Source organism: Tetrahymena thermophila (assembly GCF_000189635.1).
Source record: "Tetrahymena thermophila SB210 genomic scaffold scf_8254587, whole genome shotgun sequence".
In the NCBI taxonomy this organism is placed as follows: domain Eukaryota; phylum Ciliophora; class Oligohymenophorea; order Hymenostomatida; family Tetrahymenidae; genus Tetrahymena; species Tetrahymena thermophila.
In genome coordinates, this window is record NW_002476358.1 from 568,998 (window position 1) to 596,233 (window position 27,236).

Genomic DNA, 27,236 nt, shown 5'->3' on the forward strand with positions numbered 1-27,236 from the left:
ATTTCTATTTTTGAATGACTATAACAAAATCTTAACTTTTCTAAAACGAATGGAACAAATACTTCCAACATCAAATTATTTAAAAAGATTATATAAACCACAAAAACTTTTATATTTTTTGAAACAAAATCTTACCCCATACTTTATTTGAATTACAAAATTCAAAATAAATGCTCTCAAATCAATAAATGTGACCTAGTTAATTTTAAATTAGTTCTACAGAGAAGGTGAATGATTTAATACTTTTCATTAATTCGAAAATAAAATTTATAAATTGGTAATAGTGTATAAATTATAGCAAGTATATATTAAACAATTATCAAAGTTTCCCACCCGCTGTTTTATTCTTTTTACCTTAACATTCAATAATATGATAGATAGGTAACTAGCTATCCATCTATACTTCTTTTGTATAGTTCTATAAGATATAAGAATTGATTTTTTATAAATGATAGGTTAAATATAACCTAAGTTGAAGCGAATTCATTTAATTTAATACTGATCTATTGAAGTAATTTACAGTCATCTACTAACTTTTGAATTCTGTCATATTTAGAATAAGACTTGTATAATCTATCGTATAATAAAAGCATTATTAGTTAAAAGTCACTTTTTCCCAAATAATTAATTACAAAAGTAAAAAATAGTAAAAATAATAAAAAAGACTAAACTTTCTTTACCCATTTTCTAAGAAAGAATAAATCTTAAAGGTAGTATAAAAAATGCAAAACTAATCCTTAAAAAGAGTGCAATTCAGCTCTCTTTTGCTTGTAATACTATGTCTCTCTAGTGTTACTGTTAATTCTTAGAAGACTGTATAAGATATTATTGACGCAGGTACTTGCAATAACGGTAGTGCTGTATCTGGCCTCTCTAATCAAATAATGACTCTTGCTTAGAAGAAATCAATTTGTTACTTCTCTGACATTTCAAATGTTGCTGAGTTAGATGGCAAGTCTCCTATTCAAATTGCTCAAATAATTGAAAGAAATACTGCTAACGAAATAGAAATAGCCCTTTAGAGCAAAAACTAAAAGCTTTCTCTTACTTATGGTTTAGTAGGACTTCCCGAATTCTATATTTTCAATGAATTGTTCAAGAAGAATTCTGCCTGCGCTCCTCAAGAGTTTATCAATCTTCTCTCCACCACTTATTCTAGCTGTAAGTTGTGTTCTGGTAATGCTTTCTATACAAGAAGTGCCGATTAACTCTCAGTATTCAATGATAAATTCAATGTCTTCAACATAGATGTATGATATTTAATTATTTATTTATTTTTAATATGAAATACAAACTTCAGTTTAAATTTGAAAGTAATCAATAATATGCGTACATATTTTGATAAAAGTGTAAACCAAGATTTTAAAAATGGTTTTAAATTCAATAAAACATCTTACACAATATATCTCAAAAGTTTTCTGGTTAAATATTACATCTTTAATCACTTTAATTACATATTTAATTTGGTGAAATATTTCTATGAATAAAAGTGTAATTAATTTTGAGAAACACCTCACATTACACCATCCAAAAATATTACCCCAATCTCTTTAATCTTACTTCAAATTTAATGGATAAAAGATAACTTTACAAATTTTAATTATAATTACCATCAAACTTAACTATTTGAGTTATAACTTCTATTTACTATCAAATTAATTAACTTTTCAAATATTTAGTCGAATAATTTGATCACTGTTAATACATATAACCCTGATTTCAAGAAGCTTTTTGTTGAAGCTTTCTAATTATAATGGAACTGCAATAATCCCAATGATAATTTACAAGTTACAGGTAAAATAAAATAAAGTTTTGATCATCTAATTTAATAAATTGCGTAAAAATGTTAGGTAACTTTGATATGTAAACTGAATAAAAATTGAAATTAGCCCCTGTTGATGGTTTCTAAGATATTTGTATGAAATGCGATATCTAAAATTGTGGTAGATGTACAGCTGATTTCAAGTCTTGTAAGGAATGCAAAAGTGGTTTTACTTTAAACCCTGATGGTACTTGCACTAATTGCTAAGATAAAAACTGTTTATCTTGCACTCATGGTAACTAAACATTTTATTATTTATTAATAAAATTAACAATTTATTTAATAATTAGATGATAAAGGTAATGATATTTGTAACAAATGCAGCGCAGGATTCGTTTTACTTGATGGAACTTGCATAACTACTTGTCCATCTGGATATACTCAAACTGAAACTAATTGCCTTTAATGTAAAGTTGGATAATATGGCTCAGGAAACTAATGTATCGATTGCGATAAATACTGCAAAGTATGCACAGGACCAAAGGCTACTGATTGCTAATCATGTTTTGATGGATTCATAAAAGAGTAAAATTTAAATATTCTTATATTTATATAATTTTTTTATTTTTTTACTTTAATAGTCCTAATGGTGGTTGCAAAACATGCCCAACTGGTTAATGCTGTGGATCTACAAAATGTGCAGATGATGAATATAGACAAACAGTTTATCCTTATGAATGCCAAAAATGTAGCAATAATTGTGCTACTTGTACTGGTCCTGATGCCAAATAGTGCTTATCATGTATAAATGGATATGTTTTAGATGGTGGATTTTGTATGAACCCTTCTAAATAATTGAACACTTATCTTGACACTAAAACTAACACAAATAAGCGTAATGACTTAATTATATCTGTTAAAATTCAAATTTTTTAAGATTTAATTTTTTTTATAATCAGCCTGCCATTTCTCATGCGAAGAATGTGTTGATTCTTCTAGCTTGTGTACTAAGTGCAAGATTGATTTCAACTATTTCTTACAAATTGACTCTAAATTCAAGTGTTTTACTTAATGTCCAACTGATTATGAACCAGAAAATGGACTTTCAAGCACTGATTTTGTTAAATGTGTTGTTAAATCTGATTTAAGTGTTAGCGAAATTCAAACTCAAGTCTTGATTGAAACTGCTAAACAAAGATGTATTACTTCTTAATACTTTAACACTGATTAAAAGTAGTGTGTTTCTTGTGCAACTAATTGCTTAAGCTGTTCTGATAGTGACAATTGTGATCAATGCACTTCAGGTATGTACTGGAATTAAAATACAAACACTTGCTCTCCTTGCCACTCTTCTTGTACTTCTTGCTCTGGTCCTTCTCATAAGGAATGTCTTAAGTGCAAAGATATTAAAAACTTATATACCAACAATGGTGTTTGTGATTCAATGGCATCTACTCCTGTATCTTCTATCACCACTCCCTAAGCTAATTAATTTAAGAGTTCTAATCTTTTTGATACTAACTCTTAACTTTATAATGTCAGACTTGGTGTCAGTTAATTCACCACTCAAAATCCTATTTGGATGAACGAATCTTTAGTTGATTCTAATCAATGCACTTTTGCCTCTTTTAAGTAATACTACACATCCTTAAATGATCCCAATATTTCATGTAATGACTCGTAAATAAAGAGATCTACCATGTCTACTAAGGGATCTATGACTGCTATTTATGCTATGATTCTCTCTCTCTCAGGTGTCCAATTAGATGGTAAATCTGCTAATCCCTCTAGCTTGGCTAAATATGCTATAGCTAACTAAAAGTATAATATTTTCTATGGTTTCAATGTTAATGACGAATTCTCATGTGATTAACTTATTTGCGAATCTAGCCTTGAAAGCTATCTTTCTGATTTAACTGCTTTCAATAATGTTAAGGTATCAATTAAGTAAGCTCGTGATGTTCCAATTACCTCTTAAGGTGCCAGTATTAACTGCTTCTCTGATAACTATTAAGTAGATGATGATAAAATCTAAACAGTTGATATGCTTGTATTATTCGCTAACCAATCATTAAAAACCAGTCATAAGCAATACTTCATCCTTGATGTTTGTGGTAAAGATTAGACAAGCTAATCTGTAATTCAAAAATAATACTTTGTTTCCAATTACTTTGGTAATGGCTTCTTTGAAACTGTAGGAGTTCACCTACCTGAAGGTCAACAAACCTAAGTTTTCTATATTGGAGGGGCTGATAAGAATTAAAACGACTTTGCTAAGAAGAGTAATCCTAAGTATTTAAATAACTTTGAAAGTTATAAGGTATAAAAGGTCAGAGTCATCGAAGTTGAAGAACTTGATGCTTCAATAGATAAAGTAGATCAATCTTATGCTCAAGCTGTAGCAAATGCAAAGTTGGAAAGCAACATACCATCCAAATGCAACTGTATTACTAATACTGTTGATTATATTATTGCAAATGAAGGTAATAACAACTAGCTTATCCCTATTATCACTCCTGATAATCAATTCCTTGCCAAGAGTATTGATGCATTCAGTATTAAGTACATCACTTCTTAATTCAACCTTGACTTAGACTCAATGAAGGCTAATAACTTAAGTATAACTTCAGCTATGGCAAAGAAGATTTTCACTAAAGTAGTTGAATAATCTATTAGCGACACTTCTGCATGCTATGGACTTGATAAATCAATTAACTAATGTCTTTAAAACGCTCTTATCGATATTTCCTTCTCAAATCGTCAAAAATGTGTAAACGAAAAGGAAATCAAAGCTTATGTTTTAAAGTCAGATTACTAAGGAGTTATTTAAAGTATATAATCTTCTCAATGGTGTTCAATAAACTCTGAAAGATGTGCTAAAAATATCCAAATTATTAAAAGTTGCCTTTGAAAAATAAACTATTTGAGTTAAATAAAATATTTTTTTAAAGAAACAACGAGCCTGTAAATAATATAATCTATTTATATATACATGCATTCATCCATACATTTTGTTATTGTTTCTTATTATATTTTTAAACTTCAAAAAAGTGTATTATTGCAATTAAAAAACAAAATTGAAATATTTTAAAAAAGATTTAAATATAATTTATATTTTAAATTTTTGATGACTTTTACAATAAGAAATAATAAATAAATAAAAAGAGTAAGGCCAAAATAAATAAAAAATAAACACATAAAGATTATGAATGAAAACATGCTATTTATAAATTTTATATAAGTTAAGAGATTATTTATCGTTTTTTTGTTATTTTTCTTCAAAATTTGTTAGAATTAAATCTAAAAACTATCTAGTTTTGATACTAAGTCTCTTTAACAAAATAATTTTTTATATTTTATATTAATTAAATAAAATATATTATTTTTTTCATTAATTTTGGTCATTTATTAGTTATTATTGTTACATTTAATATTTTTTGCAATAAATAATAGGGATCTCTATATTTTCTTTAAACATGGAGCAAAGACTTGAATCAATACAAAATAATTCCTTTGGATGAAGGCTTTTTGCTACTTTCCCCCCAAGTTTTTTGCAAATATGGAGGCAAGCTCGACTTGTACAGAGTCCTGAGAGACATAAGTAACCTAAACTTTCTATATGGTCAAGATATTTAGTTAAAATTATTTAACCTATTTTCAATTCCTAGAATCTCCTTCTAACTCCATAGCTATCAACTATCATCATCTCTCCAGGGAGTTTAAATTATTCACTCATTTCAGAAAGAACTAATTTTTAAATTCCACAATATTGATCGATCACCTTATCTTCCTACTTTTAATTTGTTTCTTTAATGACATCTTAAAGGTCTTCACCAACTACAAATGCTATCACTTGATCATCACTTGTATCTATTCCTATTAAGATTTTATTATAAATCTAAAGGTCTTCATGCTTTAAAAAGTTAATAAACACTTATTCAAGCCTCTCTTTATTTATACGCATGTTGTATAAAAATGATCCTTCTTGTGTTTCTGCTTCTACTATGCATTCTATTAAACTATTTACATACTTATACTCTAAAATTTAATATTTTATGTTTTTAGATGAGGCCATTTAGAGAGAGCAAGACTGAATAAATATTCTTTACTTTGAGTTAATTTATTTAAAAATTTTTTATCTTTATATGGTTAGTATTAAATATATATCAATATTTCTATTTTTTTATTAAATTTTAAATGTTTTTTTAATTTTGATGGTACACACATATTTAAATCTAAAAGCAAGCTTGCAATATGCAATAATAAATTTAAAAAACAGGTATATACAAATTAAATTAAATTAAATTACTTAAAAATAATATTTAGTTTAATTTTTTTTCTTTCACTAATGCCTCGTTTTTTGGAAGTGTGGTAAAGAAAGTTTATTTTTTAACAACAATTATTTTAAATTAATTAAAGGAAATTTTATAAATTATCTAGAAACACCAATACATTAAATATTAATCACTGTAGTATTCGAATTTATATAATTGTTATTAAATTAATAATTTATAAAGAAGAATAAAATTGAACATACTTGATTAGCTTTTATAAAATTTAATAAAATCTGTATTCATTATAAATTAACAAAAAATGATTTAATAAATTATTTATCTTTTAAACTTGCATTATAAATATATATTATACATAATATTAATTATCGATCATCATATATTTTTTTATAGAGGGCCAAATTCAACTTCATATAAACGTTTTTTGTAAGTTTCACCCTTTAAGCTTAGAGGTTCAAAAATATCATGTCTTTTGGTACCAATTTCTAAAGTAGCTAGACAATTTATTGCTTTATTAACTAATTTAGCAATAGGATTCTTCGAATTCTTTAAAACTGCACCTACAGTACTTTTGAGAAAACCTCCAATAGCAGATAGGATTCCTAAATTTCTTCTCCTTTCTGCTGCACATTTAAATACCTCAATACTAAAAATAGTCTTATAATATAAACCCATTTTGATGTAATAAGGACTAAAAGTAGCATCAATATAAAATGATCCTTTGAACTTTGTTTTAATAAAACATAAATGAATTAATATTATAATAGAATGAATTTGTATATACTGTATACTCTCATTAATTAAGACCCCATTTTTAGAAAATGTAAAAAAATTTTTGAATTAAGACCCAAAATTTTAGAGAAAAAGTTTCCTTGGGGGTCTTAGTTAATGAGAGTATACAGTATAAAGAAAATAAATAATAAAATATAAAACTCACCTTTTCTAATACTTTAAAGGTAAGGCCTAACATAAGAGAGGTATCTAAGAAAGTACCTTCGGCATAACCACCTACTTCTGCAACAAAAACTGTGGCTCCGACTTCTCCTCCTATTGTTACTTTAGTAGAAAGACCAGCTGCTACATCAAGGGTAGCATTGTAAAAAGCTAATTTGAATCTCAAGCTATTATCCCAACTTGCATATAATCTGAGCTTGAGGGTCACGCCAATAGGAGTAGGATACATGTAAACGTACTCAAAAGGAATACTGAGTGCTATATTAAAAATAATTAAGTAAATATTGATGAATAAGTGATATATGATAAATTACGAGGAGTTTCAATTATTTTTTCAAACTAAGCCTCAACTATGAGATTATGGATTAGGTCTTTATATAGTGTTTAGACATCAAAATTGTTTTGTTAAACATCTCCCTTATAAGCTGCTAAGTCCTTATTCATTAACCCGTTAATATCATTATTTATTTCTGGTATGGCTTTTTTGTTAAGATTTTAATTGTATTCAGTTTCAATAGTGAGTTAAATTTATTGTCTAATATCTTCCTTAGGTTATTCAAACAATGATCTTAATTCACTCCAAGCTTCCTTTTCATCAATGTAAATTTAAGTAAAGGCAATTTTAATATCTCCAAAGTAGTTCATGCAACGTTAACCTAAAAGCTTTAAATCATTAACAAACTTGATAAATTTGTCTGGAATTTAAGAGAATCTTTTAAAAGTTTATCCTATTGCATCATAATTATAGTGAATAATACTTTGTACAGATTCAACTATATCCTAAACTTCATCAAATATAGCTGCCTATTTATGTTATTAAAAATGTTTTTTAATTGTAAATTGAAAATAAATCTATTTTTACTTTATAATAATTTGGATCATCTTCAGGGAAATCAGTATTTCTTAAAAATTTCTTAACATCTGCATAGATATCTGACAAATCTGAAAGAAGTTTCTTGCACTTTTCAACAAGATTATCTTTCCAGTTAAGGATGTGTTCTTTCATTTAAGAACCAACATCTTTAGCTTTAGAAATAGTCTCCTTTCCTTATTCAGTTAATTTCTGTAATAAGTCAGTAGGGAATTGGGAAAGTTGTTAAATTAGATCAGTAATTATAGAAAGAGTCTTTTTTTCTTATAGTTTCTTAACAGTTTAGACTAATTGAATGACATCCTCCTTCAATTCTTTAATACCAGAAGTGAGATCTACAGCAAAGTTAGTAATATTGGAGAAATCGCTTAAAAGCTGATCTATTTCGGGATTTGAAAGTGCATTTTGAGAAGAGCTTGGGAATTTTTGTTAGAGATCTTCTAGTTTTTGATAGATTTCTTGTTTAATAGAATTGATGGATTATTTCAAGGCTTTTGCCATTAAATCTGATAAATCATATTATTAACCGATTGTTTTGACTGTTTTGCTAATAAAGGATTTCAATGTGTCAACAATCTGAGAAGTACCTATGATCTTTTTTAATCTGTTTGCTACAGTTTAAGTAGGATTTAATGAGGAAATAGATTTATCAACTTCATTAATTGAGGCAAACATTGTGTTGGTTTATTCTAAAATAAAACCTTCAACTTGATCTAGATATTACTTTAAGGGTTCATCAATAATTTAAATTAAAACATCTTCAAGATTTTCAAGAGTAAGATAAATCTATTAATAAGAGCTGCTAGGGATACCTGTAGTTTAAGCTAAATCAATAAGCTTTTTCATCTTTGCAAGTCTATCGATGAGGAAGCTTTGAATGTGATTAATTTAATTTTCAATACTTATATTATTACTTGATAAAAATCCAAGCATTCTTTCTTTCAAAGTACCTAATGGATCTTTGATAAGTTTGGTGATGTTAGAGACAGTAACTTTGAGGAACTATTCTAAATCAGCAATTAAATTGAAGATTTGTAGCTCGTCATTATTTACAACATCGTATATTTCTTTCAAAACAGGATTTTTATCAATAGAAATGACTATTTCTAATTCATCCATAAGGCCATCTATATCATTTTTAATTGTTGTAAGTCTTCCATTTACTTTATCTTTGATTAAATCAAGCTTATCCTTTAGCAAGTGCTAAATATATTGATAGAGTTTAAGGATTTTAGAGACATTTACTCTTGCTAATAAAAAAATACAAAAAGTTTAAAAAAGTGTTATTTATCGATATAATTAATTAAAAACTTACTTTGTTTCTCTACGATTTTGATAGAAGCACCATTAAAGTAGCTGTAAAGACCAACTGTACAAATATCTTCTTTACCTATGAATCCAGAATCATTGCACTCAGACCTTACATCTGCACCAAATTCGAAGGCAGCTATATTTTTTCTGAATATAGGCTTTTATATAGCTGGAGAAAGAGAAGCGCCCTTATTTTCAAGAATTCTACCATTAATTTTTTCACCATCTAAATCAGTGTGAGAATTACCATTTTAAGTAGATGTGTTAAATACAGAGTTGTAAGTATCTAAAGCTTCGTCTAGAGTTTAAGGAAGGACACTCATATAGTTAAAAGTCGTATGAATTAAATTAAATAAGTTGTCATCAATCTTATCATCTTGACGTATAAAAGCTATTTTACATTCAGAATTCATTTCTATACCCTTGAATAAAGGCATATCTCCATTTTCATCTACCTTGTGGTCATCCATCTTAAAATTGGACTTAGCACTACTTTCAAGCAGTGAACCATTTTAGATAACTGAGTTTTAGCTGTAATCTTAAGATTATGAAGAATCATTACTATTAACCTTATTTTATTCGAATTATTTGCTAAGATTTGCCTAACCGTGTTCATCAATAGAAGCTGTAAGCTTAGGGTTTACTTCTTCACCACTTAGGATTCTTTGTGTATACATTGAAAGCATTCTCTTCTTATTACCATTTTAATCAGTAATCTAGTAAAAATCACTTTTAACTATAGGAGTGACTTGCTCAATTATATTCAAATAGATCTAAAAGATATCTAAACGCAAGTTGATAGGTTATTATATTTCCTTCACTTTACTGTTCTTATCCAAAGTGAAATAAATAATTGGGTATCTAGATTAGTAGAATTATTCAGGAGTAATACCTTTCTAAGCCAACATTTTAATTTCTTCATCATTTAATGGAGCGTATTCGTTTTGAAGGGCATTATCTGATTACTTGTTTCTAAATTCACTGCTATCATTAGCAACATCTTCAGGTTCTTTTAATTTTTAAAATTAGGTAATATTTGATAATTTGATCAAAAAATTTACTTTAAGATTATTTCAAATTTCTCTTTGCTGCGGCTTACTCCTTTTCAAGTATTCCTGGGAATCCAGTTAATTAATTATTCAAATTGTTGTTCTCATACATCTTTGTGTCAATAATATAAATGAACATCTAAAATTCATCTTCAGTAACATTAGAACAAACAAGACCAAATTAGTGAACAATTAATGAATTAGTTATTTTTTTCTGCCCATCACCTTAGACAGTAGTTTGATTATTATAGAGCTTGTATTCATAAATCTTCTAACTTTTTGGTACTTGAATAATTTTAACTAAATTATTATTTTAACCTGACAAGATGGACTCTTTGTATTAATTATAATTAGCAGGTATTTTTATCACCTCTTTATATTCATCACTGCGATTGTCAGTTTTAAGTTTATAGGCTAAGACACCTCCAAGAATTACACCGATAATAACAAGAGCTGTGAGACCAATAATCCATTTCTTTTTAGAGGAGCTTATCTTGACTGAAACCATTTAAGGATTTTATTATTAAGGGACTAGGTCGGATACTACTTTTCCAGAGTTTAATTTATTAGGACTACTATCTTAACTTAGGGCTTTTCATAAAATAATTTTTAATTAATAAATACTTTAAATATAAAAAATACTTAATCAATTAAATTTTTTATTTATTCAAAATAAATAGAAAAATAAAGATGAGATTAATTTATTATAAATCAAGTATTTTATCTTAGATAATATTTTATCTTATAAATATTGAAAATAAACTTAAAAAAATAAAATTTATTTTATGTATTGAATATAAATAAATGTATATATTTCAAAAAAGATAATTACCATCTAGGCTTCGAATGTTAGACTTTGATTTGGGTTAGTTTTGATTAAACTAATTATCATCATCATCCATATTTTCATTGTCCAAATTCATACTAGGGGCTACAGGTTACCCAAGTATGCTTATTGGATTATCTTTTAGAGGTTTTCTATCAATAAATTTGCTGATATTTTAATCCATTTATTTATATGCTTCGTTTAAGTAGGATTAATTGATTGATTTATTACTATATTTTTCGCAATTTAATGATTATAAGTCAATGATCAAATAAAATCAATCAATTTGTTAAATTCAAACTTTATTTTCTTCACTTTCGCATTATTTTATTGATTTCAAATCAATAAAGAGAAGGAAAATGCAGTGAATCAAATAAGTGTGGGATAGATTTTAATAATTAAGAATCAAATCATCTCTATTTCTTTTACTTTCTTTTGAAACCACACAATTAAAAGCAATTGATTTACTTCTTAATTAAATTTTTTTTGCTTATAAATACAAAAATAAAATTGAAAGGGTAGGGTAAAATTTAAATATTTAAGCGTTAGTAAGAAATACTTAAAAATAATTTAAAATATCCATTCACACAATTTTAGTTTACATTTATTTATCAGTAATTTAAGGTACGTCTTTTTAAAATTCAATAAATTTTGAAAAATTTTTTAGATTCAGAATTTGGTATTTAGTCTTGTATTTTAAAAAAATTTTATAGAGTAACAATTTTTATGTCTTCAATTAAATTAGACTCAAATATTTTAATCATACTAGAGCAGTAATTGGTGAAATAGAAGATAATTAATGGGTTTAAAATTAATTCTAGGCGAAAATTAAATAAATCTATTTTCTCAAAAAGTGCTTTCAAAATATATAAATTAGTTCGATAATCAGTGCAAACGATAGGCTGCAAATTTACTGAAGCATGGTAAAAACGAAAGATAGACCAAAAAACTTTTAATCAAAATAAAATTTTAATAAAATTGATATTGATATATTTACCCCTTATCTTTAAAGAAAATGTAAACGCTACTAGACGGAAATTATTGATTTAATTGTAATGCAAGCTATTATCAATATTCATAAAATTTAATGGCTCTAATTAATTTATTTATTTATATTTGTTTAAATAATTATCAATCAGATAATAAAAACTGCTTCTACTTAATTCAGAAAATTCGTTGATTTTTGTTAAGTTTAATGTTGTCCTTGCAAAATTTTGCCCCTTAAAATTATTAATTTAATTTAAAATAATTAAGTATTAAAAACAACTGCATTGGAAAGATAAAATTCTTTTTCTTCATCAACCATTTTCGTTGCTAATAAAACTTTAAACGCAGATTTATCTTCTCAAAATCTCAAAAATGAAGTCCTTCACTCTTTCTATTCCTTTTATAGAAAGAAATTTTCTTAAACTGACCTTAGTAATTCTTCTTATTTGCTGCTTACAGGTATCTAACGCAGAAACACTAAATGATGCCCTCTAAAATAAAGACTGCAGTGTTGACCGTGCTGTTGCTCTTTCAATCTAACTATTTACTTTTGCTTAAAAATTGAAATCCTGCAATTTTTAAGATATTGAAAGTATAGTGTAGTTTGAATATTCCAACTAAATTGGTATCTTGAATGCTTTAGATAAGAACACTGCATTAGAAATTTAAAGTACTTTCTTAAGCGGTTCTTAAAAGCTTTCTCTAGAGTATGGTTTTATCGGCTTACCAGAATACTTCTTATACAAAAAATATGCTGCTAAAGAACCATCTTGTGGAGATTCTTAGCTTCTAAAAAGAATAGGAGATGATTATAATGATTGCAAACTTTGTATGGGAAATTCATTCAGCACAAGAAATTCTGATTAAATAAATACTCTGAAGTAAAACAAACATTTTAATTATGACGTAAATTATTTATATGAAAGTTTATTATCATTCTTATCAATTTTATTTTTAATATTTCCTCAATCCAATAAACTAGCTTATCATCATTCAAAAATGGATATTGAAAATTTCATTCATTTTAATATTTAATTGAGTATTCATGTGATAATGTTATAAATTGTAAATTGAATTTATTTTTAAAATAGTAAGAAAATAATATCTTCACTCTAGATGAAAGTCAGCCTCTCAATTAAATACTTGTCGAATCATTTTAACTTCTTTGGAACTGTAACAATCCTGATGATGAAATGATAGTTACAGGTAAAATATCACAAATTTAAATAATTCCACTTTCATTAAAAATCTAAACTAAGATAAACCATAAAATTTATAATACTATTCTCAAATAAATTTTATCTTTGCAAAAAAATACTTTAGATATTTCATCAACTTTTGCAAAGTGTTATCTTATACATTTGATATCAACTTTTATTTTATTACAATAAATATTGGTAATATAAATTTTAAGAAAATAAACATATATAAAATTCTATATCACTTCAAATAATAAATTTATACTTAGTCACTTACTTAATAAATTAATAACTAATAGGATATTACGATGAATCGACAGAAGAAAGACTTTTAAAGACAGATGTCAATGGATTTGATAAGATATGCATGAAATGTTAGGTAAAAAATTGTGGTGTTTGCACAAGTAACTATGCTTAATGTTTGCAATGTAAAGATGGATTTTACATGAAAGATGGCCTTTGTGTTGCTTGTACTTAAAGCAATTGTTCTAAGTGCACATATGGTAAATAAATGAATCTTTTAAAAATAGTATCATTGGATATATATTACTAATTATTAATTATACTTGACAACTATACTGAGAATAATTATTAATAGTATTATGTCTATTAATAGATATAATTTTTTATTTCCTTATTAATTGATTCTTTTAATTCCATTAAATAATTATTTAAATTTCACAAATTAATTAATAGATTCTGCATTAGGTTCTACTACTTGTAATCTATGTAGATCAGGGCTCTACTTGCTGTAAGGCTAGTGTGTTGAATAATGCCCCCCTGAGTATAAAACTACAAAGACTTAATGCCTTTATTGCAGACCTGGTACTTATGTTTAAGATGAAAAGTGTGTTGAATGCTCTGATTACTGCTTAGAGTGTACAGGTCCTAATCCAAATTAATGCAAATCATGTTTTGATGGCTTTGTTTTTGAGTAATAGCAACTTTTTTTAGACATATCTTAATTATAATATTACTTTTTATTCAAATCTATTTTAATTTTTACAGTCATTAAGCTAGTCATATAAAGAATTATATTTAAAATTCTAAAAATGTCTGTCTATTTGATAGTTTTTATTACAATTAAATTTTTTATTAAAAGGTACGGAAAAGGATGTTCCGTCTGTCCTACTGGATAATAGTGTGGAAAAAATAGATGTACTTAAAGTTAGTATAGAATGCTACAATACCCTTACACTTGCGCAGAATGCTTCTAAAATTGTGATACGTGTAAAGGCCCTCTATAAAATGATTGCTTAACTTGCAAGAACAACTATGCCAATTAGAATGGTTTTTGCTTAAATCCATCATTCAAGGCTAAGAAATTTAAAGATCCTAGAACATAAACAGAGAAAGGTATTTGATTAATTATTTTTATTAAATTATTTTTTAATTACTATTTTCATTAACAATAGAATGTAATTTTTCATGCGAAGAATGTATAGACTCCTCAGATCTTTGCACTAAATGTAATCCTGAACTTAACTATTTTGTAAAAGAGTAAAAATTTACTTTACTAATCTTACATAAATTAACATTTCATATTAATTCACAAAAAAAGTGGTGATAGATTTAAATGCTATAACAGATGCCCTATTTACTACTAAGCTACATCTCCGATCTAAGATCCTTCTAATCCTTCTGATGTTTACTTTGAGTGTGTTAAAAGTGATAGCTATACATCTGATCTCTAAGCTGCAGATTAATTGAGAGATGAAGCCAAAAGCAAGTGCCCTAAATAACAATATTGGTAATTTAAATTTTTGTTTTTTTTAATTCAAATTACTTTAATTAAAAATAGGGATATTTAAACTAAGCAATGCTACAAATGTACTAATAACTGTATTTCATGTAATGATGACTCTTCCTGTATTGAATGTGAGCCAAAATACTTCTGGAATGATAACCGTAAAACATGCTCCCCATGCCACCCTTCGTGCAAAAAGTGTACTGGCCCCCTCTACAAAGACTGTTTATCTTGCCCTTCAGCTAATAAACTATTCCCAGATGTTAATGGTGTATGTGATACTACAATTACTACTTCTTTACCATTGTCAAATATCCTCACTCAAAATTAAATTTACGAGAATTTATAAGTTTGCAAATCATTCTTACCTTCTGATTAATAACAAAATTATTCTGTATAGTTTTCAAAAGTATATTCAAGCAATGACCAACAATGGTAAAATGTTAAAATGATGTCTTCTGATAAGCCATGCACATTCTAATAATTCTAAAACCGTTATAGATATTTCAAGAAGAACAATTAAAATTGTGATGACTCTCAAATATCTCAATCTACAATTGGAAAAAATGGTGATTTAGTTACAATCTACTCTATGCTACTATCACAATCAAATGCTTAATATTCTGGTTAAGCTGTAAACCCTTAATCATTAGTAGAATTTGCTATTACCTAAAATTTCTTTAGCTCTGCATATGCTTTCAACCCTACTCTTTCTTTTAATTGCAATCAACTTCAGTGTGTTTCATAATTAGATAGTTATCTTAATGGCTTTGCTTCACCCAACAACTAAAAAGAAATATCTATTAAGAAATTAAAAGATATTGTCCTTACTACAACAAAGCAAACACCTTTAAGTTGCTTTTAAGATGGGTAATTTGTGAATCAAAATAGTGTTGAAGAAATAGAACAATTAGTCAACAATTCATAATACACTCTTAATACCTCTTCCAAAAATTATTTTATTTTATATTTATGCGGAAAAGATTCCTAGGACAATACTGTCTAAAGAACTGTTTTAGTGCAAAAATATTTAGGAAATGCTTTCTTTGAGGTAACATATATTAATAAGAAAATGAAAAATTTTTAATTAATGATATTTTAAATATTAACTAGGTATTAAATGTAAATAACCCAGTCTCATCTTAAGTAGAAAAGATAAGTCTGTACGGTGCTTCAGCTGAATAAAACTCTTACTTAAAGAAGTGTGATTCTTCTTTGACAAATTCCCTAACATCATATTTAGTTTAGAAAGTAAGAGTTATCCAAGTTTCAGAATAAGATAAGAACATAGACACATCAGAGCTAATGTTTTAATAATACACTGATAAGGCAAATGTTTAAGTTATTACTCCTACTAAATGCTCTTGTGATGAAACAAAAGATTATATATTTGCTAATGAAAATTAAGGAAATCAATTCATCACTGTAATAACTCCTTAGAATAAGCTTTTAACTTAGACTATTAATGCTTTCGAAATAAAGTATATTTTAAATAAATACAACATTGATCCTGATGTAATGAAGGCTAATGGTTTATCTATAACTAAGATAGAAGCTGAATCCATATACAATGATTACATCTAAGATACTATTAAAAATACTAAGCAATGTTATGGTATTACTGACTCAACTCCTCTATGTATGGTTAATGTCTTAGCAGATATTTTATTCTCTAATCGCTAAAATTGTAGTTTTTCAAAAGAAATAACTGAGATAGTCAAGAAATCTGATTTCAATGGTCTCAAAGAGTTTATTCAAAAGCAAAATTGGTGCGATCTTTACAATGATAGATGCTTAAAAGCTCAACAAACACTTAAAGGTTGTATTTGAAGAGTTAAATGTATCTAAAATTTAAATAAAAAAAAGTTATTTAATTTAACTTTGTAATTTTTTACATAATAATAATATATATATATATATAATTATTTTTATAGCTTAAATTTAATATTTTTTCATAAAATAATTTCTCAAAATTTAATTTCCCTCAATTCCTATTACAAATTTTTATATTATTATTGATAAACTATTCAATTTTATTATTAAAATACAAAAATCATATTTGAAATACAATTCACGATATTTAAAAAACAAATAAAAATATTATTATCCAACATTTTAAATCAAAAATTAAATATAAACATGTTGAATAAGACAATTTTATAAATTTGAAAAGTAAGTACTAGTTGATTTAATAATAAAAAGACACTATTTTATTTTAAATATTTAATAAGTAATACAAACTAAAATAGCAAAGATATAAAAATAAGTTTTTTATTATAAGGTAACAAACATATAAAATACGTTTTAATCAAATAAAATTATTTAAAATGTGTAATAAGAACATAAACAAATCATAAAATTCTTATAATAAGTTTAAAAATTATTTTAAATAAATAGAGTGAACACTGAAACAAATTATTATAATAATTAATTAATAGAGATGTTTATTCCATTTTTTTTCGTAATAAAATTTATTACTTTAAAAAGTAATTTAATAAATTGCTTTTTTATAAAAAGAATAATTAATTTGTATAAAATTTTTACAATTCTATATCTTTACTAAAAAAATAAATAAAAAATAAATTAATAGCTGCTATAATAGTAGAATAACTTGAATAAATAATGATGAAAATAGCAAATTCAATTTTAATACTATTTATACTTATTAGTATTACTTACTCCATTAAAAATTATAAGCTTCCTGCTAATTTCTAAACAGAATTCGATACATTTTTATCAAAATACAAATCAGATAGTATTTCTAAAAATGATGTGATAAAATTTGTTTCTCCTATTCTCAGAGGGACAGTGGTAAAAATATGCAATAATAACTTATAAATAGATTTACTTTCTAATCTCAGCAAATTTTAACTCTTCCAAAAATTTTAGCAATCAAAAATGTTTAATCAAAGATTATTTTTTTTAATTTATTACAATTAAATAATTAGGAAAGACATGATAGAGAATTAATGTCTGCGATATCTAGAAAATATTTTAACTAAACAGAAGAATTAATGGTAATTTAAATAATTTAGCAAAGATTAAAATACTAACTTTTGTTTTTGTGATTAGCTTACAAAAGATAATTTAAGACAAATGGTTATAAAAGAAAAATTTGAAACCTTCATTAATGATTTTGCTATGAATATGTATAAACATTTAGTTTAGTTATATGGTAAATATTAATTAATTAAATTATTATTTTTAATTTCAACAAAAAAACAAATTTAAACAATTTTTAGACATTGAAGATGATATTACTGAAGCTGATTTTGAAAGAATGGTAGAAGATCCTGAATTATATGGATTCATATGGGAGGATTATCTTATTATGACAGAAAATGTTGAAGAGTTATTAATTGAAACAGAATATGATTAATCAGATTTGGATAGAGCAGTAAATGAATTAACTGAATAATGGAAAGTGTTTGAAAGTGAATTAACTAAGGAAGAGTAATAAACTTAATAAAAAAAAACAGATCTTTGAGCATTTAAATAATATTCATTTAATAATAATTTAATATTTTTTAATGTAATTTATAAATAACTCCCACATTTTTATAATTTTTTGTGAAATTTATCTTAGTATCTTTAAATTAAAATAATCTTTTTATTATTTTGTTAAATTAAATTTATTTTATATAAATTTATGTTATTCTTATTTAAAAATTAAACTAAAATTATAAAAGATGTTTATATTCTTTCAAGGGTTTATATGTATGATATCAATTTTTTATAAATCTTTAATTAATAATAAATATATTAATCAAAAAGTTTTTTATTTAACCATTTTACTAATAAAATTTGTCAAAACAAATTCTATCATGATATTTTCTTTAGTTTTTTAAAAAGTAATAAAAATAAAGTAGATATTTAATTATTGCTTTTTGGTTGTAATTTTTAATTAAAAATATTTTTTTTATTTGTCTTTTAAACTAAAAAAATATTTTTACATAAAGTGTAAAAAATAATTGCTTAAAAGAAATTATTTAAAATGTATATCTAGTCTTTAATATCATTAATTTTAATTTAATGTTTAAAATATATTAATATATTAATAATTTTTAATGATAATTTAAAATTTATATCCAAATAGGAGAATATTCCATCTTAGAAATATTAGAATGCATTGATAAAAACAGAAAGGTAGGGAACTGATACTGATTTTCTTGCTTAATTTCAACTTTATTACCTTAAATACTCTAATTGAAATCTTAATATTTAAGATATATTTTTTAATTTGGATATGAGGTATAAATTAAAAAAATATAATTTAAGATTTATTTTTTATATACATATTAAATCAGAGTGTTGAAGGTATCTTAAAATAAAGTCTTATTTACCATCAATAGTATATTTCAATTCTAATATGAATATTGAATTTAAGTGAAATTAAGTTAATTTAAAGTATTTGAATAAGATTACAATTAATTCAGGCAATTTAAATTAGTCGCATTCATCAAAAATAAATTTTAGCTAATTTAGCTAAAAAATTATGCATTTAATAATTTTTGTAGAAAATAAAAATTCATAGTTTTAATTATGCAATTATTTTAATGTAATGACTATTTCAAGGTTTTTTGATATTTTTTGTATGAGTTTAATAAATTTTAAATCTTTCAAAATTATAAGTATAAAAGATTAAAATAAATAATAATAATACATATTTTAAAAGATGATTGGATAGAATAAAATAAATATTTGCTTTTATATTATAATCAAAAGAAAATTTTAATAAACAATTTATTATTTCATATATAATTTATTTAAAACTATCAATATTTAATATAATAAATCAAAAATAAAGAAAAAATTTTATTATTTACCCTTAATGCTATTAATAATATTATTAATTTGGAAATAAAATGTATTTAAAAAAGTGACAGCTTTCTCATATTTTAGATAAAAAATTACATTGAATTAATTGTAAAGCGAAATATTTGAATTGGAATTACACAATTAAAAGTATAAATATTTCCTTGTGTTATTATACATAAAAAATCAATAAAAATTGAAAATTTGTATGTGTGGTTTATTGTTATTTTTCATTATTGGTTACTCTGTTAAGTTTTCTATTTAATTTTTTGTTTGGCAAAGTAAATATATAAATTCTTTTTTAACTTAGTTTATAAAATTCAACTAAAGTTTCTTATAAAAAATATTATTATTTAAACTAAAAAAATTAAGCAACAAGAAAATAAATCATTAACATAGATATAATTAATGGAAAAAAGTAAAAAAAGCTAAAAAAGCTTTAATTCTAGATCGCAAGCAATTTCTTCTATGGCTAATACCCCAAAAGACCACAGTTAATTATTAGGATTCGAAGATAATCCCGAGTAATACTACATTCATAGTAATCCTAGGCATTGTGGTTTATTCTTTGAATATATTATTGACGGGTTACAATTTTCTCTACCAGATTCTCTACAAAATATTGATTTAAGAATTCTAAGAAGAAACAAAATTATGGAATAAGTGAAAAATGAATTATTTCAAGCTAATCCTGATGTAATTAAGTCTATCATTGATACTTCTAGGTATCTTTGGATGATAGATACTTTACTTTAAATGTAGATAAAAGCGGTCAAGGGACTCTCAATAGCTCTTATATCTATAATTATATTATTAGTAGTTTAGATCTTTATTAACCTGAAAGAAATATAAGAGTATTACATAGGATACATAGCAGTTGGTGCTACTTGCATAATTACATTCCCAATTATTTATTAAAGAAGTATTATACCGTTTATTCTACTAGTTATTTATGAGCTTATGTTGATAACTTCTATCTTCTACCTGTGTATATTTTAATAAAATTTTTCTCCAAGTAGAAATGATTTTATTTTTTTAGTGGCTTACTTTCCTGCATTTATAATGTAATTCTACTTCTTTTTTTATTTTGAAATAAAGAGGAGATTACTTTGTTTCTTACTAAAATAGAGTGAACCTAACTGAGAAAATTATTGCGTAATTGCTTATAAAAATATATTAAAAGATATATATAGATATATTATAATTGATATTTTGATTCAGATATAAAGAAAAAAATAGTAATTAAAACAATTAATTTTAAAGCATTTGTATATCTGCATATATTTTTGATTATTTTTAAATGAAATATTTAAATACCTGATCAAAAATAAAATCTCAAACAGAAGTATTATAAACACTAAAAACTTCATTTTTGTATTTTGAATTCGAATATTATTTCAAAATAAATACCTAGTATCATTAAATATTGAGGTTAATACTAAATACTAAATAATATAAGAAGCTTAACTTTTTCAACTTTTAATTTAATATTAAGGAGGAAAATTTCGTCATTTAAATTTTTCAGTTTTTAAAAAAAAATTTCTTATTGATTTTATATTATAATATTGGTGTAACTATCAATAATAAAAACATATATGATATCACTAATTTTTATTAATTGCATCATTCATACATCTACCTATCTATTTTTCTTAGACTTTCTTATATTTCAAAATTATATAAATAAAGAAATGAGAAAATATTTATTTTATTAAGTTATTTGACTGACTGACCATTTAAACATACATTGTTAAGAGAATAAAATATTATTTAAATAATTTTTTAATTTTGAAATTGCTAAAAAAAGCAATATTTTATTGAGAAATGAAATGAAATATAATCTAATATGATGAATTAAAATTTAACAATGTTTTGGATTGTAAATTAATTAATTTAACTAAATAAAGAAGGATTAATTGCATTTGTATAAATTATATTATTAATTATTTCATTAGACAGGAGTTGCATGCTCTACAGCAGAACACTCATCACTTTCTTCTTCTACTCCTTTATTTTATTTATTAGAAATAGAGTAAAACTTGTGTTCAGTTTAGCGTTTTTCGTCTGAATTTTGGTGTTTTTCTTCTTCTTCTTCTATCTCTTCATCTTCCTGCTCTCCTTCATTATTCATTCTTTTACTGTTTAAAGGGTTTTTAGATCTAATAGGATTTTAATTTTAAGAAGTGTAATCAAAACTACTTACAGTAACAGCAGGATTATCTTCTTCGCTTGAAATTACTTGTTATTAATTCTAATTAAAGAGATCAACAGAGTCGTTTTTTTTAATTTAGCTTTGATTTCCACTCTTTATTTAGCTATCTTCATAAGATCCTTCTAATTCTTATGCACTTTCAGCTACTTTTTCCATCACACAAGATTCTACTTGTTAATGGTTATCATTATTTTTTTCTTCCTCTTCATTGTATGAGTTATCGTTGCTAGAGTTTTCATTCACTACAGGACTTGCTACCCCTTAATCGATTTAATCTTCATTATCTATTACTAGTCTATCGTCTTATATTTCCTATTCATAATATCTATTTTCTTATGTTTTGGTTTCTTCATAATTTTATAGTAAGATTTATCTCCTCTTATTTTGTACATAATCAAGTGCTTCTTAATAAAGCTTATTGGCTCTATGATTTACTTGTTCTACTTTTATTTGTAAAGATTTTATCAAGTCTTTTATTTAGTTAAGAGTTTTTATTTTAAAAATGACCCATTCTTTTTTAATTATTCCATGATAATAAATGACCTATTTGTAATGTTGAATTAATGTTTTTTTCACTTTTACTTCATAAAATTCTTTGATTTTCTTGATTCTTATTGAATCTTGATTAAAAATAGGAATTAAAAGCTTGACTTCATTAAGCAACCCATAAAGACCCAGCAACTACACCCTCTCTTATAAAGAAAAGCCTCTATAAACCTTATAAGAGTTATAAAATCTTTTCCATATTAAAAAGCCCTTTATACCTAGTATTTGGATCTATTTTTTAATAACATTTATTAATAATTATTCATTTTATTTTAAAATTTATTAATCATATAATAAAGGTTCAATTAGCTTTATAAATACATACATCTATGTTTATTCAAAATTTTAAACATTATAAAAAAAACTTAATTTGGAATTTTAATAAGTTTTTTCTAAATCATATTATGAAATTTTTCTTATTTGAATAGCAAAAATTTCGTAATTATTAACCAGCAATAGCTATTTTTGAATTAATATAAATCAATCTGTTTATTCTCCTTGATTTTTACTGACTTGAATAATTATATAATCATAAATGACCTTTAATTTGTACTCTTAATTGTTTGAATAATTCATTTCATATAACATGAATTAAAAAATTTTTTAAAACAAAATTCAATGAAAAATAAATTTTTTGTTTAAGAATTATTTTTTACTTATAATTGGAGTTGTTGCACTTAGTTATTCTAAACTTGATTTCTTTTTTCACGGAAATTATTTGCCACTATATTTTAAGTTGAATCTGAAAGGAAAAGATCTATAACGTCTTCCAATGTATAGAGAGGAAAACTTACTAGTTTCAAATAGTTTTCAATTGTAAATTTGTATACTTTTTTATAAAAGCGCTCATTCTTTTTGTCCTATTTTGTAGGAAAGTGTACGTTGATAAAATCTTTTAAGAAACTATAATAATCTTTGCAAACTTCAACATAATGCTTTTCTTTTTCTAATATTCCTTCAAAGCTTTCAAATACATTTTTTATTAAAGAATTTTCGCTCATTTATTTCTTTTCTTCATATAATTCTTTCGCTATCTTAAATAAACCTTCACCAAAGCCTACATCACTTTTAAGAATATCTTTTTTTTGAAGATCTTTGTCTAAAGTTTTTGCTGCAATTTCAAGCAAAGCATGCTTTATTTCTTCAGTTGAGGGTGGTTATTTAAATTTTTACCAAACATTTACTGCTGTATCATAAAAATCTTTTAATTGTTATTCTAGAGAATTTTCATTATAATAACGGCTAAATCTTTTTATTGCACTTCTAAATTCTTCATAGCTCATTTAAATGCCATCCTTCAAAGGTACATTATGAATAATCCATTGAAGAGAAAATTATCTCAGCAAATTGGCATTAGTATCTCTCTTCTCTGGGAAAAGAAAAGAGGTCTTAGACTATAATTTGTTTAGTAGAGAGAGTGAAAAGTTGATACCTTCATCTATTGTTCCAAATACAAGCATTTGGGCTAAATCCTTAGCAGCAATCATATTTGCTTTGAAAAATTAATTATTTAAAATTGTTTAAAATTTTCAGATTTCTATATGAATATGCAAAATATTATTAACTTTTTTATTAATTTTTACATATATTTCACACCAAAAATTTCTTTTACTCAAAAAGGTGCTTAACCACATAATAATAATTAGTATCTAATTATCTATATTAATTAGTTTAATTACTATACGTTTAAGTATTTAAAAATTAAACAAATTTTGATTTATGTATATTGCGTAATTTAGTTATCTTGATTTCGTCATCTATATAAATTATATTTTGTATGCCATTCATTATTCTTAAGTTTAAAGTGAATTATTTTAGCAATTCACAGTTTGAAGTAGTCATTTTATTTAAACTATTATTTTTATGTTTAATCATTCAACTTTATTAAAGGAAGAATCAAAATTTTTGTTTGGAGTAAATATTTTTAATTCATCAAAAAAACACCAACAAAACTTTTTATTTTGATAAAATAAACATAATTATTTTGGGGAATTAAATTTTTAAATATTGTTTTAGGCAGAATTTGCATAATTTAACAATTAATAAAAATCAATTCTAATAATTTTATTTATTGCATCTACTATAACTCACTTATATAAAAAAAACAGCAATTACAACTAAATTTTAGATTATTCGTTTTCCTAATACATAAAGGCATGAGTTAGCAAAATTTTGCAAATATGGAGAGTCCTCTTGATTAAAGTAATTTTTATAATCAACAGGCAGATAATAATGATAGATAGATACATCTTAAAGATAAAATTTTTTCGATAGTAGATGAGTAGATTGGAAGCAAGTTGAAATTAATTACTGATAGATATGAAAATTAGTAGTAAAGCATTGATTAATAATAAGATATGCTAAAGTCTTTATTAAATACTGCAGAAAAAATATTATCCAACTTAGAGAAATAAAATGAGTAAAAATAAGCTGCGGCAGCTCCTAAAAATAATTAAAATGCTGCTCCAACAAATAGTACTTTAGGCAAAAAAATAGGATCAAACTTACTGTAAAGCTCTCTTATGGGTATAAGTTCTGGCTTACCTGTTATAAATGAAGCAGTACCTTTATCTTAAAGATTATCTGCATCTGTAAACCAACTGCCTGCACAAGCTAACTTATCAAAAATTGCTAAAGGTGCTGCTACTTTGGATGTAAAAAGTAAAGGATTAAAAACACAAACTAAAGAAAATCATGAAGAAGAGTCTTAGAAAGTTAAACCAGCAACTGATAAAAAAGAAACGCATAAAGAATAATTAAAACCTATAGAAGAAGGTGTTTCAAATAATACACCTAGCCATAAATCAACAGCTTCAACTCATATAGTAGATAATTCAAAAATTCCTAAAATATAAGATTTAAAAACATTAAGGAATTTAAATAAAAATAAAAGTATGGTTTAGTTAAAATAAGAGGAGAATAATACCAAATAAGAAAAGAGTAAGTTTTCAGATAATAAAGATCTTCCCAATAAAACTGGACCTACAACTTCAGATAACTCGAGAAAAAGTTTATAGGGTAAAAAAGATGAAAAACCTAAACAAAATGAAGATGAAGAAAAACCAAAAACAGAAAGAAAGCCTGCTATACCAAAGGTAGGAGCTAGCCACGAAAAAGCTGGTTCTGATAGCAAAAATAAAGATAAATCATTAAAAAATAGTGCAAGTGTTTCACAATTTAATTCTGTAGATCCTAAATCTTTAAAGTCTGATAAAGCTATTCCATAAACTAAAACAAAACAAAATGCAAATAAAAAAAATGAATCTTAATCTTTGCCATAAGATTCAAATCAACCTAAAATTATACCCAAAAAAATTGTAAAAGAAAATAATGAAGTAAAAGTTGAACAAATAGAAGAGAAATAGCCTGAACTGAAATAAGAAATAGAAAAAATTCAAACAGCAGCATAATAAAATGACAATGAAATAAAAGTCAATTCATAAAACATGAATTAAAATGCAAACTAAGAAAAATAAGTTATTATTTCTGAAAAAGATATCAGTAAACATGAAGAAGATGAGAATTTATTGGACGATATTGCTAATCATCATGTTTAAACTGATACTGATAATTAAAAAAACATACAGGTATAAGGAGAAGTAGAATAAAGGCCATCTAAGCAAGAGATACAATAAGAGTTTGACTAAAATGCTTTTAAAACTATGATTAATTAGTTTTTTGAAGGTAAAATAACAGCAGATCAAATTAAAAAATTCTGTAAAGATAATTAGCAATTCAATGAAGAAATTGATGAAACTTTAATTTTTACCTAAATTGATCTTCAAAAAATTGTTGATGAATTTAATGAAAAATATCCTGACAGTGTAATTAAATATTTAATAATATTATCATTTAATAGAAATATATTGCTTTAAAAAATAGGGAAATTTTTCAGATAAATTTAAAATAAGTTAAAATACAAAGGAAGGACTTCAATTGATAGATGTTAACTTTATTGGAGAAATGGTTGAAAAAGAATGTTTGGATTAATTAGTACTATAGTAATACGAACTTTTCTTTTTTATGTTAGACGGACCTGAAATTTAAGAATATAGGAAAACTGAAAGCAAAGAAAATTATGTCAGAGAATACATGAACACCAATTATGAGAAGTTTGGTAAAATTATTAATTCTAATAAAAGTTTTCTAATTAAAATTATTATGAATTAGTCGAAATACTCTTGAGCTTAGAAGATAAAGTTTAATAACTTAACTAAAGTTATGAAAAGAAATTGTTTATTAAGGAATTTATTGAGAAAAACTAAGATATAACTAACTAAGACCAATTCTATAATATTGAGCCTCTCTGTGCTTTGATTTCTCCACTGATAGAAGAAATTATTGTATTTATGGGATTGAGCGAATAAGATGAAAATACTAGCAAAAAGAATATTTAATACTTTAAATACCAAGATAATTAAATGAAAATAAAAAGAATTGCAGATCTTAATTAGATAATTGTTGACAATACTTATAACAGTAATACAGAGTGAAATAAAAATAAGTAGATAAAATAATATCTGCTCTCAAAATAGATAATAGAATACAAATAAAAGTGGCTAAAATATTTACAGTATGGAAATTTAGTTGTATGCTCCTATGCATACCTATCTACCTATATACATACATATTTTGATAATTTTTATTTTAAAATTTATTTTACTT

At 24.6% G+C, this 27,236-nt stretch overlaps 8 protein-coding genes across 8 annotated transcripts; 4 read left to right on the forward strand and 4 right to left on the reverse strand. All coding sequences in view use genetic code 6, as the record gives it.

Moving 5' to 3' along the window:
- Positions 1-626: 626 nt before the first annotated feature.
- On the forward strand, positions 627-4,673 carry TTHERM_00390130 (proprotein convertase subtilisin/kexin type 5; the record flags this gene model as incomplete). The annotated part of the gene is made up of 6 exons (XM_001019418.2): positions 627-1,250; positions 1,680-1,794; positions 1,851-2,057; positions 2,113-2,347; positions 2,404-2,657; positions 2,722-4,673. The coding sequence occupies exons 1-6, from the start codon at positions 723-725 to the stop codon at positions 4,671-4,673; spliced, it is 3,291 nt and encodes a 1,096-aa protein (XP_001019418.1). The 5' UTR covers positions 627-722.
- Positions 4,674-4,888: 215 nt separating this feature from the next.
- Positions 4,889-5,991, reverse strand: TTHERM_00390140 (hypothetical protein). The gene has a single exon (XM_001019419.3). It carries the CDS (start codon positions 5,835-5,837, stop codon positions 5,151-5,153), a length of 687 nt encoding a protein of 228 aa, XP_001019419.1. The 5' UTR covers positions 5,838-5,991; the 3' UTR covers positions 4,889-5,150.
- A 438-nt stretch (positions 5,992-6,429) lies between these two features.
- Positions 6,430-11,249, reverse strand: TTHERM_00390150 (transmembrane protein, putative; the record flags this gene model as incomplete). The annotated part of the gene is made up of 7 exons (XM_001019420.1): positions 6,430-6,780; positions 6,992-7,266; positions 7,323-7,812; positions 7,871-9,129; positions 9,195-10,199; positions 10,252-10,830; positions 11,072-11,249. The coding sequence occupies 7 exons, from the start codon at positions 11,247-11,249 to the stop codon at positions 6,430-6,432; spliced, it is 4,137 nt and encodes a 1,378-aa protein (XP_001019420.1).
- A 1,175-nt stretch (positions 11,250-12,424) lies between these two features.
- TTHERM_00390160 (proprotein convertase subtilisin/kexin type 5) lies at positions 12,425-16,828 on the forward strand (the record flags this gene model as incomplete). The annotated part of the gene is made up of 9 exons (XM_001019421.2): positions 12,425-12,958; positions 13,144-13,258; positions 13,551-13,754; positions 13,948-14,185; positions 14,354-14,607; positions 14,667-14,751; positions 14,813-15,001; positions 15,053-16,049; positions 16,112-16,828. The coding sequence occupies 9 exons, from the start codon at positions 12,425-12,427 to the stop codon at positions 16,826-16,828; spliced, it is 3,333 nt and encodes a 1,110-aa protein (XP_001019421.2).
- Positions 16,829-17,500: 672 nt separating this feature from the next.
- TTHERM_00390170 (transmembrane protein, putative) lies at positions 17,501-18,631 on the forward strand. The gene is made up of 4 exons (XM_001019422.2): positions 17,501-17,809; positions 17,947-18,015; positions 18,071-18,173; positions 18,241-18,631. The coding sequence occupies exons 1-4, from the start codon at positions 17,621-17,623 to the stop codon at positions 18,483-18,485; spliced, it is 606 nt and encodes a 201-aa protein (XP_001019422.2). The 5' UTR covers positions 17,501-17,620; the 3' UTR covers positions 18,486-18,631.
- A 1,862-nt stretch (positions 18,632-20,493) lies between these two features.
- TTHERM_000390179 (transmembrane protein, putative) lies at positions 20,494-21,131 on the reverse strand. The gene is made up of 2 exons (XM_012798449.1): positions 20,675-21,131; positions 20,494-20,612 (listed from the first exon to the last, which is right to left on the reverse strand). Exons 1-2 carry the CDS (start codon positions 21,077-21,079, stop codon positions 20,586-20,588), a joined length of 432 nt encoding a protein of 143 aa, XP_012653903.1. The 5' UTR covers positions 21,080-21,131; the 3' UTR covers positions 20,494-20,585.
- A 630-nt stretch (positions 21,132-21,761) lies between these two features.
- On the reverse strand, positions 21,762-24,058 carry TTHERM_00390180 (hypothetical protein; the record flags this gene model as incomplete). Its single annotated transcript, XM_001019423.2, has 2 exons — positions 21,762-22,802; positions 23,228-24,058. 2 exons carry the CDS (start codon positions 24,056-24,058, stop codon positions 21,762-21,764), a joined length of 1,872 nt encoding a protein of 623 aa, XP_001019423.2.
- Positions 24,059-24,571: 513 nt separating this feature from the next.
- TTHERM_00390190 (hypothetical protein) lies at positions 24,572-27,064 on the forward strand (the record flags this gene model as incomplete). Its single annotated transcript, XM_001019424.4, has 3 exons — positions 24,572-26,395; positions 26,454-26,688; positions 26,742-27,064. The coding sequence occupies exons 1-3, from the start codon at positions 24,728-24,730 to the stop codon at positions 27,062-27,064; spliced, it is 2,226 nt and encodes a 741-aa protein (XP_001019424.4). The 5' UTR covers positions 24,572-24,727.
- Between the last annotated feature and the right edge of the window lie 172 nt (positions 27,065-27,236).